The sequence below is a fragment of the Schistocerca piceifrons genome, chromosome 4 (genome assembly GCF_021461385.2).
Source record: "Schistocerca piceifrons isolate TAMUIC-IGC-003096 chromosome 4, iqSchPice1.1, whole genome shotgun sequence".
In the NCBI taxonomy this organism is placed as follows: Eukaryota; Metazoa; Arthropoda; class Insecta; order Orthoptera; family Acrididae; genus Schistocerca; species Schistocerca piceifrons.
The window spans coordinates 578,169,664-578,184,915 of record NC_060141.1 but is presented as its reverse complement, the minus strand read 5'-3'; the positions used below and the strand labels follow the sequence as shown (position 1 = coordinate 578,184,915).

Sequence of the window (15,252 nt, the reverse complement as noted above, 5' to 3'; positions counted from 1 at the left end):
ACAACCATCGGATCCCGAGTTGTTTTCAGTGTTTCTTCAGTAATAAAATTTTCTGCACCGAATTCCCCCAACTTCTTACACTACCCCCCTACTTCTTACACTATTCTGTCATCCCCCGCTTACCGTTTATTAGAGAAACATACCAGCCAGTAATTGTGATTATGTCACCCAAAACTGCTCCTGGTACGTGACTGCATCATCCTCGGCTGTTAAGACAGTTGTGTCTGCTACGAATTTTGATTGCGTTGTCCTCGGTTATTCCAGGGCTGCCCCTACCTGTCCTCATGACTCGCCCCATCTTCCCCAAACCTATTTTGACTTGCTTGGCAGTGACATGAGATGGGAATTGGTGCGCACATTAATGCTGAGGCAAGATAGACTAAATCTATCTAGCCAGCCAGTCTCTCCCACTCTTCATGTATAGTTAGGTTTTATTTTTGCCAGAATTAGTCTTAGTAAGTAATTGATTCACCAGAATCAGTGCAGATCTGTGGGAAGAGGTCTGGGTGAAGTCAACGTCAGTAAATCTATTAATATGAATGATTCCAAAAAATAATTTCCATGTAAGCTGCCTGGTAATCCTAGTCCTAAGTAAATAGGGAGAACCATACCCAGCACATAACTTTTGAAATAATTTCCGAATTCACAAGAATACCATTCTCACACTGATTGTAGGTGATCAAGTTAAAGTAATTGAAGCATAATTTTCCTCGTAAACTTAATGGAATATTATATTTTTGGAAAACATAGTATTATATGACTAGTTAAATTACTGTGATAATTGAATATATAATTTTATACTTGGTACAGAATAATTTATACCTTTTATGGGATGTGACATAGATGGGAGGGTTTGTATCAATTTTGAAAGGGGGCGGGTAGTGTAGGTAAAAGCATGATTTACACTAACAGATAAATCAGGACTAACACAAAACACACATCAAACCTTTCAAACAACCCTCACAAACAAGTGCGTCTGATTCTTCAACATTTGCCATTTTCATAGGGTTGCTAAGATTTTCTTCGGGGACCTCAAAGGTGAAGGTGGGAATGTCCGTTCTTAGGAGACGATTTAACAACATACCTTCTCCGGCTTCTCACTCAAGTATCAGCAAGTTAGGGGTCCAGCAGGGAAAAGGGGTGGGGGGGGTGGGAGGGGTGAAGGGTTTAAGGGTTTCCTGTATTTGGGGCTGCCTTCTATCTCTTCTTCGAGCTTAACAACCACATCTCCCCCTCCCCCCCTCCCCCCCCCCCCCCCCCACCTTTCTTACTTCTCATTTGAGGACCTATCTATTTCTTTCCCATATCATCTACTTCTATTACAGAATTCCTTCCTGGTTTCTGTGGTTTCCAATAACCTACAACTTATCTTCAGATAAGAAGGCTGAAGGATCAGGCTGCACAAACACACATCAGCATACACACAAAAATACATGGGCATGCAAACAATAAACTACTGACTAGAAACCTGTAAAAAGGTGAAAACCATCAAGTGTTGTGGGGGAAGGTATGTGTACATTGGGAAATATGCACACATTGTTGTTTACTGTAACGGTTCTACATCGCGTGCGCACACACACACACACACACACACACACACACACACATATATATATATATATATATATATATATATATATATATATATATATATATATATATATATATATATATATATATATATATATATATATATATAAAATAGAGGGAAACATTCCACGTGGGAAAATGTCTAAAAACAAAGATGATACTTACCAAACAAAAGTGCTGGAGGTTGATAGATAAACAAACAACCACAAACATACACACAAAATTCAAGCTTTCGCAACCAACGGTTGCTTCATCAGGAAAGGAGGAAGGAGAGGGAAAGACGAAAGGATGTGGGCTTTAAGGGAGAGGGTAAGGAGTCATTCCAATCCCGGGAGCGGAAAGACTTACCTTAGGGGGAAAAAAGGACAGGTATACACTCGCACACACACACACACACATATCCATCTGCACATACACAGTCACAAGCAGACATTTGTAAACAAAAAGAGTTTGGGCAAAGACCTCTCCAAACCTTCCAGGAATTTCTGACTTCCAGCCATGCATCTCAATCCTTCTTAAAAAAACCTTAATTCTACTCCCAACATCACCACTGCTGAAGCCCAGGCCATCCATGATCTGAAGGCTGACCGATCCATCGTAATTCTTCTGGCGGACAAGGGTTCGACGACCGTGGTACTTGACCGTCGGGAGTATGTGGCTGAGGGACTGCGTCAGCTTTCAGACAACACTACATACAAAGTTTGCCAAGGTAATACCATTCCTGATGTCCAGGCAGAGCTTCAAGGAATCCTCAGAACCTTAGGCCCCCTACAAAACCTTTCATCTGACTCCATCAACCTCCTGACCCCACCAACACCCCGCACACCTACCTTCTACCTTCTTCCTAAAATTCACAAACCCAATCATCCCGGCCGCCTCATTGTAGCTGGTTACGAAGCCCCCACAGAACGTATCTCTGCCTACATAGATCAACACCTTCAACCCATTACATTCAGTCTCCCATCCTTCATCAAAGACACCAACCACTTTCTCGAATGCCTGGAATCCTTACCCAATCTGTTACCCCCAGAAACCATCCTTGTAACCATTGATGCCACCTCCTTATACACAAATATTCCGCATGTCCAGGGCCTCGCTGCAATGGAGCACTTCCTTTCATGCCGATCACCTGCCACCCTACCTAAAATCTCGTCCTCATCACCTTAGCCAGCTTCATCCTGACCCACAACTACTTCACTTTCGAAGGCCAGACACACCAACAATTAAAGGGAACAGCCATGGGTACCAGGATGGCCCCCTCGTACGCCAACCTATTCATGGGTCGCTTAGAGGAAGCCTTCTTGGTTACCCAGGCCTGCCAACCCAAAGTTTGGTACAGATTTATTGATGACATCTTCATGATCTGGACTCACAGTGAAGAAAAACTCCAGAATTTCCTCTCCAACCTCAACTCCTTTGGTTCCATCAGATTCACATGGTCCTACTTCAAATCCCACGCCACTTTCATTGACGCTGACCTCCATCCATCCAATGGCCAGCTTCACACGTCCGTCCACATCAAACCCACCAACAAGCAACAGTACCTGCATTATGACAGCTGCCACCCATTCCACATCAAACGGTCCCTTCCCTACAGCCTAGGTCTTCGTGGCAAACGAATCTGCTCCAGTCCGGAATCCCTGAACTATTACACCAACAACCTGAAAACAGCTTTCGTATCCCGCAACTACTCTCCCGACCTGGTACAGAAGCTAATAACCAGAGCCACTTCCTCATCCCCTCAAACCCAGAACCTCCCACAGAAGAACCCCAAAAGTGCCCCACTTGTGACAGGATACTTTCCGGGACTGGATCAGACTCTGCATGTGGCTCTCCAGCAGGGATACAACTTCCTCAAATCCTGCCCCGAAATGAGATCCATCCTTCATGAAATCCTCCCCACTCCACCAAGAGTGTCTTTTCGCCGTTCACCTAACCTTTGTAACCTCTTAGTTCATCCCTATGAAATCCCCAAACCACCTTCCCTACCCTCTGGCTCCTACCCTTGTAACCACCCCCGGTGTAAAACCTGTCCCATGCACCCTCCCACCACCACCTACTCCAGTCCTGTAACCCAGAAGGTGTACACGATCAAAGGCAGAGCCACGTGTGAAAGCACCCACGTGATCTACCAACTGACCTGCCTACACTGTGAATCTTTCTATGTGGGAATGACCAGCAACAAACTGTCCATTTGCATGAATGGACACAGGCAGACAAAATGTCTGCTTGTGTCTGTGTGTGTGCGGTTGGATGTGGGTGTGCGTGCGAGTGTATACCTGTCCTTTTTTCCCCCTAAGGGGAGGTGTGAGTATGGAAAGAGAGCATAAACCTGAGAGGAATCGATTGTGATAATCATTAAGGAATGTTGAGTCAAAGTATAGGTAGTCACAGTACCTGTTAAGAGTAAAGAAGTCAAAAAGTAGAGGAGGGCTCCAGGGACTAAATGAAGTATCAAGAAGTGAGAGCGAAGTGTAAAATGGAATTTTATTTTTACCAGAAAATATTTAATGATAGTATACATAAAGATGTATACTAGGGCAATGAACCATGAGGCCTACCCACAAATGATAAGGGGGGCATACCCGGCATTTGCTAAGGATATATGGCAGGTGTACTTACGTAGAGATAGGACTGCCTGTGGCCTGAAGAATAGGGATTTGTTATAAAGGGGTGTACCTACCAGAACATAAGGAGGATGTGCACTGATAGGGGCAGCCCACATGTAAGGTATAGGTACTGATCTTAGGCGAAAGGGACAGTATTGTGAAAGAAGTCACACATTTTTGTAGGAATTATTATGGTAAGTTTGAATTCTGTATACCACTAGCATTATTATGTGTTATGAGTGACAGAAAGAACACTTTCATTTGCCCAGAGTTCCTCCAGACTACAAACTACTGTGAATAGTGAAATTAGTAGGTGCTAAGGAAAAAAGTACAAAGAATTAGATAATCAAGTGTCTATGACATCTGGAGTTTATAACTGGAGATCTGAAATGTTGTCTGCATGATTCCCCGATATAAAAGAACTGACCCCAACATTAGGTGCAATGCTCAAGTTGTTATTATCAAAGTAGAATGAAAAAAGGCAAGCTAAATAGTATATAAATAGGTTATGCATGGTTAAAAAAAATGGAATGTGTTCTGTGGAAATATGAATTGTTATAAAATATCATTTGTTCGATCTGAGGGGGGGGGGGGGGGGATATGTAGTGATATGAGAATTTCCATGTAAATTTTTGAACCACTCGCCTTTCTAGCATTTCGAACACACGATATTTTAAAAATAAGTGTGAGAGAACATACATACTGTGCGACATATGTTTGTGTGTGCAGGATGGAAAAGAGTCACAAGAACAAGGTAGATGCGATGGTCGAACAGCACTGAGATGTGTTTGCTGCTCGCACTACAGAAGCCGTATTGGAGGAACAAAGAGTGTTTATGTATCTTATGGTGTTTTATATTGTTGACCATTGTAATGAGAAAAAAGAAGAACAATTGAAACATTGTTAATCGTACTTCACATACTGGACTCGCTAGAGGCAAGACGGGTTCATAAATTATGTAGTTGTTAAACCAACTTATTGCTGAGGTATTTTATCGAGTCTAATGCGAGATGAATTGGTTGACTTGTATACATTCGAATATTAATATGTTATTTGTGGGAGTGGAAATACATTAATACTGAACTAAAAGTATTCTTTGAGCACCAAATTATTTCAAAAGTAAAGAGAGAGAGAGGCTTATAAATTCCGGTTAACCAGCAGTATTTTTCAGAGAAGAAGTTTTTGGAGATCAATGGAGCTGGCAATCCAGAGAAGAAGATCAGTTGTGCAGATCAAGTAAGTCAACTGATGTGAGAAAGGTGTGAATTTTGCAATCCAACTTCACACCACTTCAGGTCATCTACATCATTAGAAAATAACTTCAGATAGAAAAACTGAAGATAGAACTCAACTCACATGAGCACTCTTTGGTTAACTTCATGTATATGTTATCATACCCACTAGAACACTTTGATTTTAAGGATTTTATGATGGATGCTTGTTCTTTGAGAGATGTGAGTGTTATTTTTATTTTACTGACTTATTTGTAAAGACTGGTCTCAGATATTCCATTGCACTGTTTAGTGAACGTGGTTACCTCAAGCTGTCAGTAACAGAAAGAGGTTTGCAACACTACATGCCCTTTTTACCAAGGTCTCATTTATTTTCACAGGTATTTGTTCCTCTTCTTTTTTGACCTCACTGTCTCTGTCTACAGTATATCCTGTAAAGTTTTTATCTTGTTGCCAAACGTAATTACATTTTTCTCATAATTAAGCTGCTTAGATTTCTGGATTACCTGCTTCAATATTTTGCAGTATTCTTTGTAATAGATGGTTTACTTTTAGATTTCTGTTTGATTTGAGTTACCTTTAGGGGAGAAACAAATTTTCAAATGAGGAAGTAACTTTATTAAGAAATGCTTTGCATTTTCCATTTGAGTCAGAAGTATTGTAAACATCCATCAAGTTCACATCTCTGAGCTAACTCCTAAATTTCTCAATTTTTGACTGTTTTATTATTCTACTGTACTCGAATTTAATAGATTTTGTACCCTGACATGTTCCAACATTTAACATAAGATGCTGCATGCTGTGCTCAGATTCCCCATTTACCACTGGTTTTGTGATATGACTTTTTCCCTAGTTTTGTGTACAAAGATATTATCAATAGAACAATCAGAGCATTTGCATACCCTAGTTGCAAAAGTTCACAGTAGGTATTAAACTGGATGACAGTGTTACTGACTGCAGTAAATATTCAATGACAGAGCTTTTCAATAAATCATCATTAAAATCACCAGCAACCACTATTCTTTGTTTACTGTGAGATGGGACAACAGAGCTTCCAGATTTTTTGTGAAGAAGTTAAAGTTTCCTGAAGGTGCTATGTATATACTTACTGTTATAAAGGATGTATTATGAAATATTAGTTCTGTTGCACAAGCTTCTAAGTGTTCCTCTAAGCAAAGTTTATTAATATGAAGATTCTTGAATTGAAAACAGTTTCTACAACTCCTTCTTTCTCCTTATTTTCTCTGCAGAGGTAAGAGGCTAACTTGAATCCTGGAACATTTAATATATCTATACCAGTAGTCACATGATGTTCAGAGGAGCAGATTATATCAGCTTGTTTGCTCAACTCTAATTCTTCAATTCAGACAACACTTGGCAACATTTAGCAGTCACACTAACTCCACAGGGGTGCCCTGTAACATAACAGCCCAAACTATGAGAGAGACTTAACAGATATAATACAAATGATACCCCCTTTGATAACTGCTTGTTATATTCCAAGATTATGGACAATTTATTCCTTAAAAAAAGTTCTGTTTCCTAATATATGCCTCACCTCCTACACATGCAACTACAAAACATTATATAAGCTACTAAACATGAGAATTACAATGATAATAAACTCTAAGAGAATAGCAAAGCTGCTAACAACAGAGCAGTGGTATGTTTCTTTTGCCTTTCTGACATAGCCACAGGTTGAGTCATACATGCAAACACCTTAACTCTGGTTTGGGAAATGCAAATCTTATAACATTTATTAGTGTCAATATGTCAAGATACCAGTTTATTATAGCAAATGAAAAAATACTTTCATCCATTGTCCTGTAAATCAAAATGACTACACAAGAAAAAGTGTCAACATTTACTTGACTTTACTTTTTCTACCATATACTGAAACTGGAAACATCTGTTGTTAGCCAAGGGGATAACTATGATAGTGAAATAATGAAGGTGAAATTACATAGATTTCTTTAACCTCATTAAATTTTCAAATTGTTTACTTAGCTTCAGTGCAGAGATGGCACTTAGTTTGAAACTGTATCAATTGATGAATTTTCAATAAAAGTGATCCATAGCTGAAAAGTAATTTTTAATTGTGAATGTATGCTTTGTTTTATTATTTGTTATTTATTAGATGGTGCTGGACACATTTAGATAGTTTCTAATCTCCTAGGCACAGATTTTATTTATTTCATATTTACAAACAGCTGAGTAAGCAACCAAACATGTCACAATGTTTTTCTCATTTAATGCAAACAATCATATCATCATCCACATATATTAAAAACTTTTTTAAGTTCATAGCCTGTTGGCAGATTTAGTGACTTAACAAATATCATTTGCAAAATGAGGAGTAGCATGAGACATTTTCATAATTAAGGACCATTTGCTTATATTTAAATTTTCTCAGTTCAGAGAAAATGTTGCAGTGCTGCCGCATCATATGTAGATTGTTTACAAAGTCACAGAAGTATTCTATTCATTCAGTAGTTGTTTTGACTATGGGTGAAAGCAAACAATGTGGGTTTAAAAACTATTGCTTCCTTCAACTGCAGAAAAATACTGTAATTTAATTTTTGTGTGCAAAAGGAGCTACAGCTGTTCAGATTCTTCACTAGTTGTATCTAGTTTAATGAGCCTATTCTGTGTGTGTGCCACTCACTTAGTGGTAATATGAACACTTTCTTCAACAAATTAACTGAAGTCCTGGAAAGAGTTTCAGCCCCACAAACTGGCATAATAATATGAGGATGCATGACCATTAAAACTGGTGTTGAGGGTTAAATTACTAAAGCTTCATAAACATAATGAACATTTTTGTAATTGGACAAATGGTAAACTCAGTTACTAGAATAACTGAAATTATAGAACCAATTTTCAACCACCTACTACAGATATCAACAGTGAAAACTTAATAGTATTTATAAAAGATCTTAGAGTAAAAATGGCAGCCAAAGGATAAATGTGAGACACTGTGGCACAGTTTCGACACACAGCTGGCAAGGGTGGTAAACTGGAGACACATAGAGACCAGAGCATAAATTCTTTGCAAATTTCATTTCAAGTACTCAGTTGCACAGTAACTAAGCCTCACAGAAAGGCAATTGAACACCATACGCAGACGTCATCATTTGAGAGAGGACATATATTTGGGCTCAAAGAAGCCAGTTGGAGTAACCAGTGAATTTCTCAACACATGAACAGGAGTAATGCCACCATTTAACAATTTTGGCAGGAATGGGTGAACCAATCTTGAACACAGTATCAAGAGGAAAGCAGTCAACATAGAGAGATTAGGGAATGAGAGGACTGAGCAAATCATCAGCAAGCTCAGAGTCTTGGATTCATCATTCTCATCAATCTGACATGCAACTGGCACTTCAGTGACCAAATGGGCCGTTAATAGGTGGCTCACAGGAAGGGGCTGAGCACAAGGCACCCCTTGAGCTGACTACCATTGACCTTGGTGCACTAACAAGTGTATTTGCAATGATATCAAGCATACTTGGACTAGAATTTCATTGATTGGAGTAGACTTGTCTTGAGTGATAAGTACTGCTTTGAATGACTAGCAAAAACATGTCTGCAGACACCCTGGACAGCAGTGGGATACCAAACTAGTGTCTCTCACCATATGGCCCAGCAACCAGGAGTGTCAGTATGGGGTGCTATTTCATTGCATAACGAGACCCCCTTGGTTGTCATCCACAGCATACTTACTGTGCTGTAGTGTGTCAATATTCTATGACTTGTTTTGTTGCCCTTCATGGCAAGCAATCCTGGGCTTAGATTTCAGCAAGATAATGCACACTCACGCACTGTGAGAGTTTCTAATGCTTGCCTTCAAGCAAACCAACCCCTGCCTTAGGCAGTAAGGTCACCAGATCTCTGTCCAATAGAGGATGTTTGGGGCATTATGTGCAGGGACCTCCAACCAGCTTGGGTGGGATTTTGATGATCTAACACAAACAGTTGCACAAAATTTCTTATTGTATCCCTCAGGACGACATCCTAAAACTCTATCAATCAATGCCAAGCCAGGTAACAGCCTGCATAAGGGCCAGAGATGAACTAACACATTACTGACTTGCTCAATTTGTGAAACCCTTTCTTTTGAATAAATTACGCAATTTTTCTGAAATTGTGATCATTTTTTTGACTGCACATGCAGATCACATCCACTGATTTTCCATCCCATTCAGATAATTCCTTGAAGGTGTGTGTATCTTTCTTTTCTTTTATTTCTTGTTTTAGAGTGTATGAACATATTATAGTAATTATAATAAAAAATGATTAATAAATACTTAGATGAAAAATTTGAAGAAGTTTAATGCTACTGACCCCTTGGTCTGTGTAATTAAAGATTAAGCTGATTCTAAGTAGTGAGAGGTATAAGTACCAACTTACTGCCAACATGTTATTATTATGTTGATTTAACATTGTACTGAAGGGATTGTTTGAGTGTTGTGAGTGGCAAATGGGCAGATGAGTATGTAGATATGGCCCAAGAGGGGAAATTTCCATGTTTTAACTATGAAATGCATCACAGAATAGTGGGATACCTGTGGGCAATGTTATCAGCAACAGTGAAGGGACTGAGTATCTGGCAACGTAAGGCATATATCCGATGGGTGGCAGAGGATTCTACTGGCAACAATGAGAAAGAATATCGGTTGTCACCACTGAAAATGAATATCAAACACCAAGAAATAAAGAAACAGTTCTGTTACTTAATTTTAATATATTGATTTGCAATGCCAAGTTTTCTTTCACTGAACTTTGATTGAGGTTAATGAGTTTCTGAGTTGACAGGGATTACCCTTGATAAATGAAATAATTATGATATTTGATTCACTCTGAGATGAAGAATTATTCCTTGACTTTCATGAATTTTTCAACAGATGAGGTTAAAAAAGTAAGGTATTACATTCAGCTTCTTCTGATCAGTCAGAGTTGGTCAGGGACTGTTGATAATTGACAAAAATTATTTACTTGCAGAGGATTTCATTTTTGTAGTTTAGGCCCAGGATGTGTAATGTCCCACTGAGATGATAATTACAACTAGAATCCATCAGGTTTGTAGTAGGTTGGGCAGTGGAGAGAACAATTACCCCAAGAAAATACAGGATAGGCTGTTAAAGGAAACACCACAGCATGAGGTGGGGCCATGGGGAAAAATAGACAGGTCAGAAAATAAAAAATATATAAAACTAAAATGGTGTGAAGAATCGAATAGTTACTGCAAAGAGATGCTGAGAATGGAGAAATTAACATAAATAAGGCTAGGTGAGTGATTATAACCAATGACATGTTGTAACAACAGTTCCCATCTGCATAGTTCTGAGAAACTACTGTCACGGGGAAGCTCAAGATGGCACATGTGATGGGACAGGCACTGAGGTCATGACTGCCATGTTGTAGAGCTTGGTCTGCCACAGGATACAGCAAACTCTCACTTAAACAAATTTCAATGCAGCAAAAAAAAACAGCTTATTCTGTTTAATGAAGTTCAGACTAACAAAGTTTTTTGTGAAAATATACTACTGTTGAGTTTACTTTATCTCTTGTTATGGGTACCAATGAATGATGCTGCTCTATTTTCATGACATCTAAGAAAAAATAAAAATAACTACATCATATATAGATAGTACTATCTCTAGAATTAGTTCAATTGGAAAGTGTATGTTTAAAGGGTGATTCATATTAACATTTAAAAACCTCCAAAACTACGTACATGATGCTGAAATAAGTAATTTAATATAAGACACATGGGGTCACAAATGTCAGTAATTACATGTAAAGCAGATGAAAAATGTAGAACATGTGTTCTCACCAGATGAAGTACCTCAGGACACATGGAGCATTTGAGTCTGTCGAACTGTTGATTTGATCTGATTTATTTCATGTTCCATAGATTCAACTGTGTTGGGCTCTTAAGGACGCGGAACGAGTCAGTTTTTTTACAAATACAATATGTTAATCTTATAGGATATACAGACATTTGAGTACATAATTATATAAAAATTTATACAGTGAATTCTTTGAGCAGCAATACAGTAAAAAGAAAATACATTAAAGCACTACAGAAAACAGATACAGAACACACATAGATACAGAGCTCAAGTTAAATAACATTCTTAGTGGCATTATGTCAACTTGTACTATATAATATTAGGTTTGTATCGATCACCAAATGGTGTAATTAAAATCTTCTTTGAACAACTGGAAGATATAATCCAACACCTCTCAAAAACATATGCTTATTTGATCATTATAAGAGATCTGAACATAGACACGAGTAAAAATACAGACAATACTAAGACCCTACTGGACGTATTGTGCATATGCAATCTAAAAATAAAAATAGATAAACCAACAAGAGTAACAAAGCATAGTGAAACTGTAATTGATCATGTAATAACAAATATTCCTACATGCTATTGTGACACACAGATAATAAACTCCATATTAGCAAACCATTTTCCAATCATGATAGACATAAATATAAAGACTAGTGATTCAGTGCAGAAGATATGGGAGATGAGAAGACAGAACCACCCACATAACATAAATCTGCTAAAAAAGATGTTTGAGGCAGAAGACTGGGAAACAATATATGCAGCTAAAGATGCAAACACCAAATGGAACCAGTTTTTTTCTTTATTCAATTATTATTACAATGTTACATGTCCTGTTAGTAAAAGGCTTGTCAAACAGCAACAAAAAAAGTAAAGCTGGGTGACTGGAGAATTAATCTATGCCAGAAATAATGTGAGAGTGTATTATGACCTCTCCAAACAAAAAAATACTGAGGCCTACAACACACTGTATAAAATAAAAAAGAAAGAGTACTGTAGTTTTATCAGAGAAACTAAAGCATCATTCATCAAGATGTCTATAGATAAGGGAAAGAACTACTCAAAAGGTTTATGGTCGTTCTTTAATGAGGAGAGAGGAAAAGTAACAAATCGGGCAGAGGACATCTGCCCACTGATGAGTGGGAAAAGCAACGCAAACCCTCTAGAATTAGCCAATACTTTTAACAGATATTATATTACTGTATCAGACGAATTAATTAGACAAAATAAAACAAATACAGTAAGTGAATTGTTAAACCCACACATACAAATCATACTATGGTTTTCATACCTACAACAGATACAGAAGTGTCAAACCTAATAAAACAACTTAAAATTAAACATTCATCTGGCTTGGATTGTGTCACATCACATCTCATAAAGGAATGCAGGGAATGTATATTAAAACCATTGACACACATGCTGAATGCTGCGATAGAAGAAGGTATATTTCCAGATTCACTGAAAGTAAGTAAAGTGAAGCCAATATTTAAGAAAGGGAACAGGGATGAATTAGGAAATTACATGCCAATATCATTGATCTCAACATTTGCTAAATTTTATGAAATGATAATAAAGATTAGAATTGTAAGTTTTATAACAAAGTACAGTATACTGCATTCATCTCAACATGGTTTCAGAGGAGGGAAGTCAACAAAAACAGCATCAACAGATATAATTGAGCACATTCTTAATTTACTTGACAGGCAACAAAAGACTTGTGGGATTTTTATGGACCTATCTAAGGCATTTGATTGTGTGAACGACTCAAATTTAATGATGAAATTATATCAGTATGGAATTAGAGGAAAATGCTATGACATACTTAAATCATACTTTACAAATAGGAAACAATGCACAGAAATCAGACATACTAGTGGGGGAAATATAACAAACTACAGATCAGAATTACAAACAGTTAAACACGGTGTGCCGCAAGGGTCTGTGCTTGGGCCAATACTATTTATACTCTACGTAAATGACTTCCCTAGCTATATAAATCAGAAAATTATAATGTATGCTGATGACACAACAATCATTTGCACAGCTGACACAAAGGAGGAGCTTGAGAAGGAAGTACTCCTGACTATCGAAAATGCAGATAAATATTTAACACAAAACAACCTGTTTATGAATCAGTCTAAAACAATGAATGTAGTATTTCAGACCAAGCATAGTGAAAATTATAATATAAATGTTAATATAAATGGAAAGACTGTTAAAGAAGTAACCAGCACAAATTTTCTAGGAACTATAATAGACAAACATTTGGCATGGGGGGAGCACATAGATGCACTGTGTAAAAAGATAAACAAACAGATCTTCATCATGCATAAAACAGCTAAGACTGTGGATGATAAAGTCCTCAAATCAATGCATTATGGACTTGTCTTCCCACATTTGTCTTATTCAGTTCATATATGGGGAAGTGCACAAGCTGGCTACCTAAAAAGAATATTCACAATTCAGAAAAGGGTAGTGAGATGCATTGCAAAAATACCACCAAGACAGACCTGTAGGCAAGCTATTGTACACTATAATATTATGACAGTATATTCACTGTAGATATACCAAAGCATAATGGCAGTAAGGTCAAGCGATAAAAACCTCCTAAATAAAGATGTACACAAACACGGTACAAGAGGAAATAAAAATTACTACATGATAAACAGAAATATAAAACTGTCTATTACTGCCCCAGAATAAGCAGGCAAAAGGTTTTTTAATAAACTCCCCAAAATCATTAAAAAAGGAACAGACCTAAAATGTTTTAAAAATCATTTGAAACTATATCTCACAGAGAAATGTATATACAGTTTCAGTGAATACTAAGATGGTGTTTAAATATGTTATATCATTACTGAAATGTACCTTTAAAAATTATCATTTCTGTATGTTGTTTGGATTTGTGTGTACATATAATGTGAAACATGTAATACCTTTGTATGATTATGGACTATTTCTGTTTAATTATTTGTTGCATTTATATATAATGAAATCAAGTTTGATGTTAATAGCCTATTGTATGACACACCCAATACTCTCAGCTGGATTTTCAGCTGGAGTCCATGGGCAAAAAATAAATAAATAAATAAATAAATATTAAAATTTTACAATTTATTTAGTTAAAAATTCATCTAGACTGTAAAAAGCTTTTTCTAGCAGAAATATTTTAGTGCTTTCTTAAACTTTCTCTTGTTATGAATCTCTGTCTTTATTTCAGAAGGTAGAGCATTGAAGAGTTTTGTTCCAGTGTAATGGACACCCTTTTGTGTCAAGCTCAAATTTCTATGCTCGCTGTGTATGTCATTCTTCCTCCATGTGTTATACTCATGATAATTACTGTTTAGTTGAAATATCTCTATATTTTTACAAACAAAACACATGAGAGAAAAAATATGTTGGCATGTAGTTGTGTATATTCTAAATTTTTGAAAGCTATTTCTACACGAGTCTTTTGGGCACAATCCACATATAATTCTTAAAGCTCGCTTCTGTGCAATTAATGCTTTCTTTCTAGAGGCTTGCTGTCCCAAAAAATAATGCCGTATTCAATGAGTGAGTGTAAATAGCTGTAGTATGCCACTTTTGCAGTGTTAGGTTCAACACATGTACTTGAATTGAATTGAATTGAATTGAATTTTATTTGATCCTGTAAGATTACATCGTGTACAGTAAATGTACATGTAATATAGGACATGTCAAAGTATTAAAATTCTTTATCAATTATTTTTCTACACCTTTAGCTTACATTTTTACATCACTGATAATGAGTAACAATATATACAAATTTAATGGCATAAGTATTCTGCAACACTGTAAAACTCTTTTTCAATGAGATAGTCTTTAAGTTTCTTTGTAAATTCATTGTGAAGTACACTATGTTGCAGGGTTTTGGGCAGACTTCTTAGTAGTCTGATACCAGAGTACTGGGGTCCTTTTTCTAGCATTGCCAGTCGG

The 15,252-nt window shown here is 37.2% G+C and overlaps 1 protein-coding gene across 1 annotated transcript; it reads left to right on the top strand.

The window, feature by feature from the left end:
* Positions 1-12,570: 12,570 nt before the first annotated feature.
* On the top strand, positions 12,571-13,037 carry LOC124796018. Its single transcript, XM_047260102.1, has 2 exons — positions 12,571-12,879; positions 12,999-13,037. The coding sequence occupies exons 1-2, from the start codon at positions 12,571-12,573 to the stop codon at positions 13,035-13,037; spliced, it is 348 nt and encodes a 115-aa protein (XP_047116058.1).
* The last annotated feature ends 2,215 nt before the right edge of the window (positions 13,038-15,252 follow it).

Bases quoted from the DNA above. Each gene is read 5' to 3' on its own strand.
- LOC124796018 (XM_047260102.1), top strand. From the start codon at position 12,571: ATGGTTTTCATACCTACAACAGATACAGAAGTGTCAAACCTAATAAAA. The intron at 12,880-12,998 runs GTAAGTTTTATA...TTTACTTGACAG, and splicing joins TGATAATAAAGATTAGAATT to GCAACAAAAGACTTGTGGGA.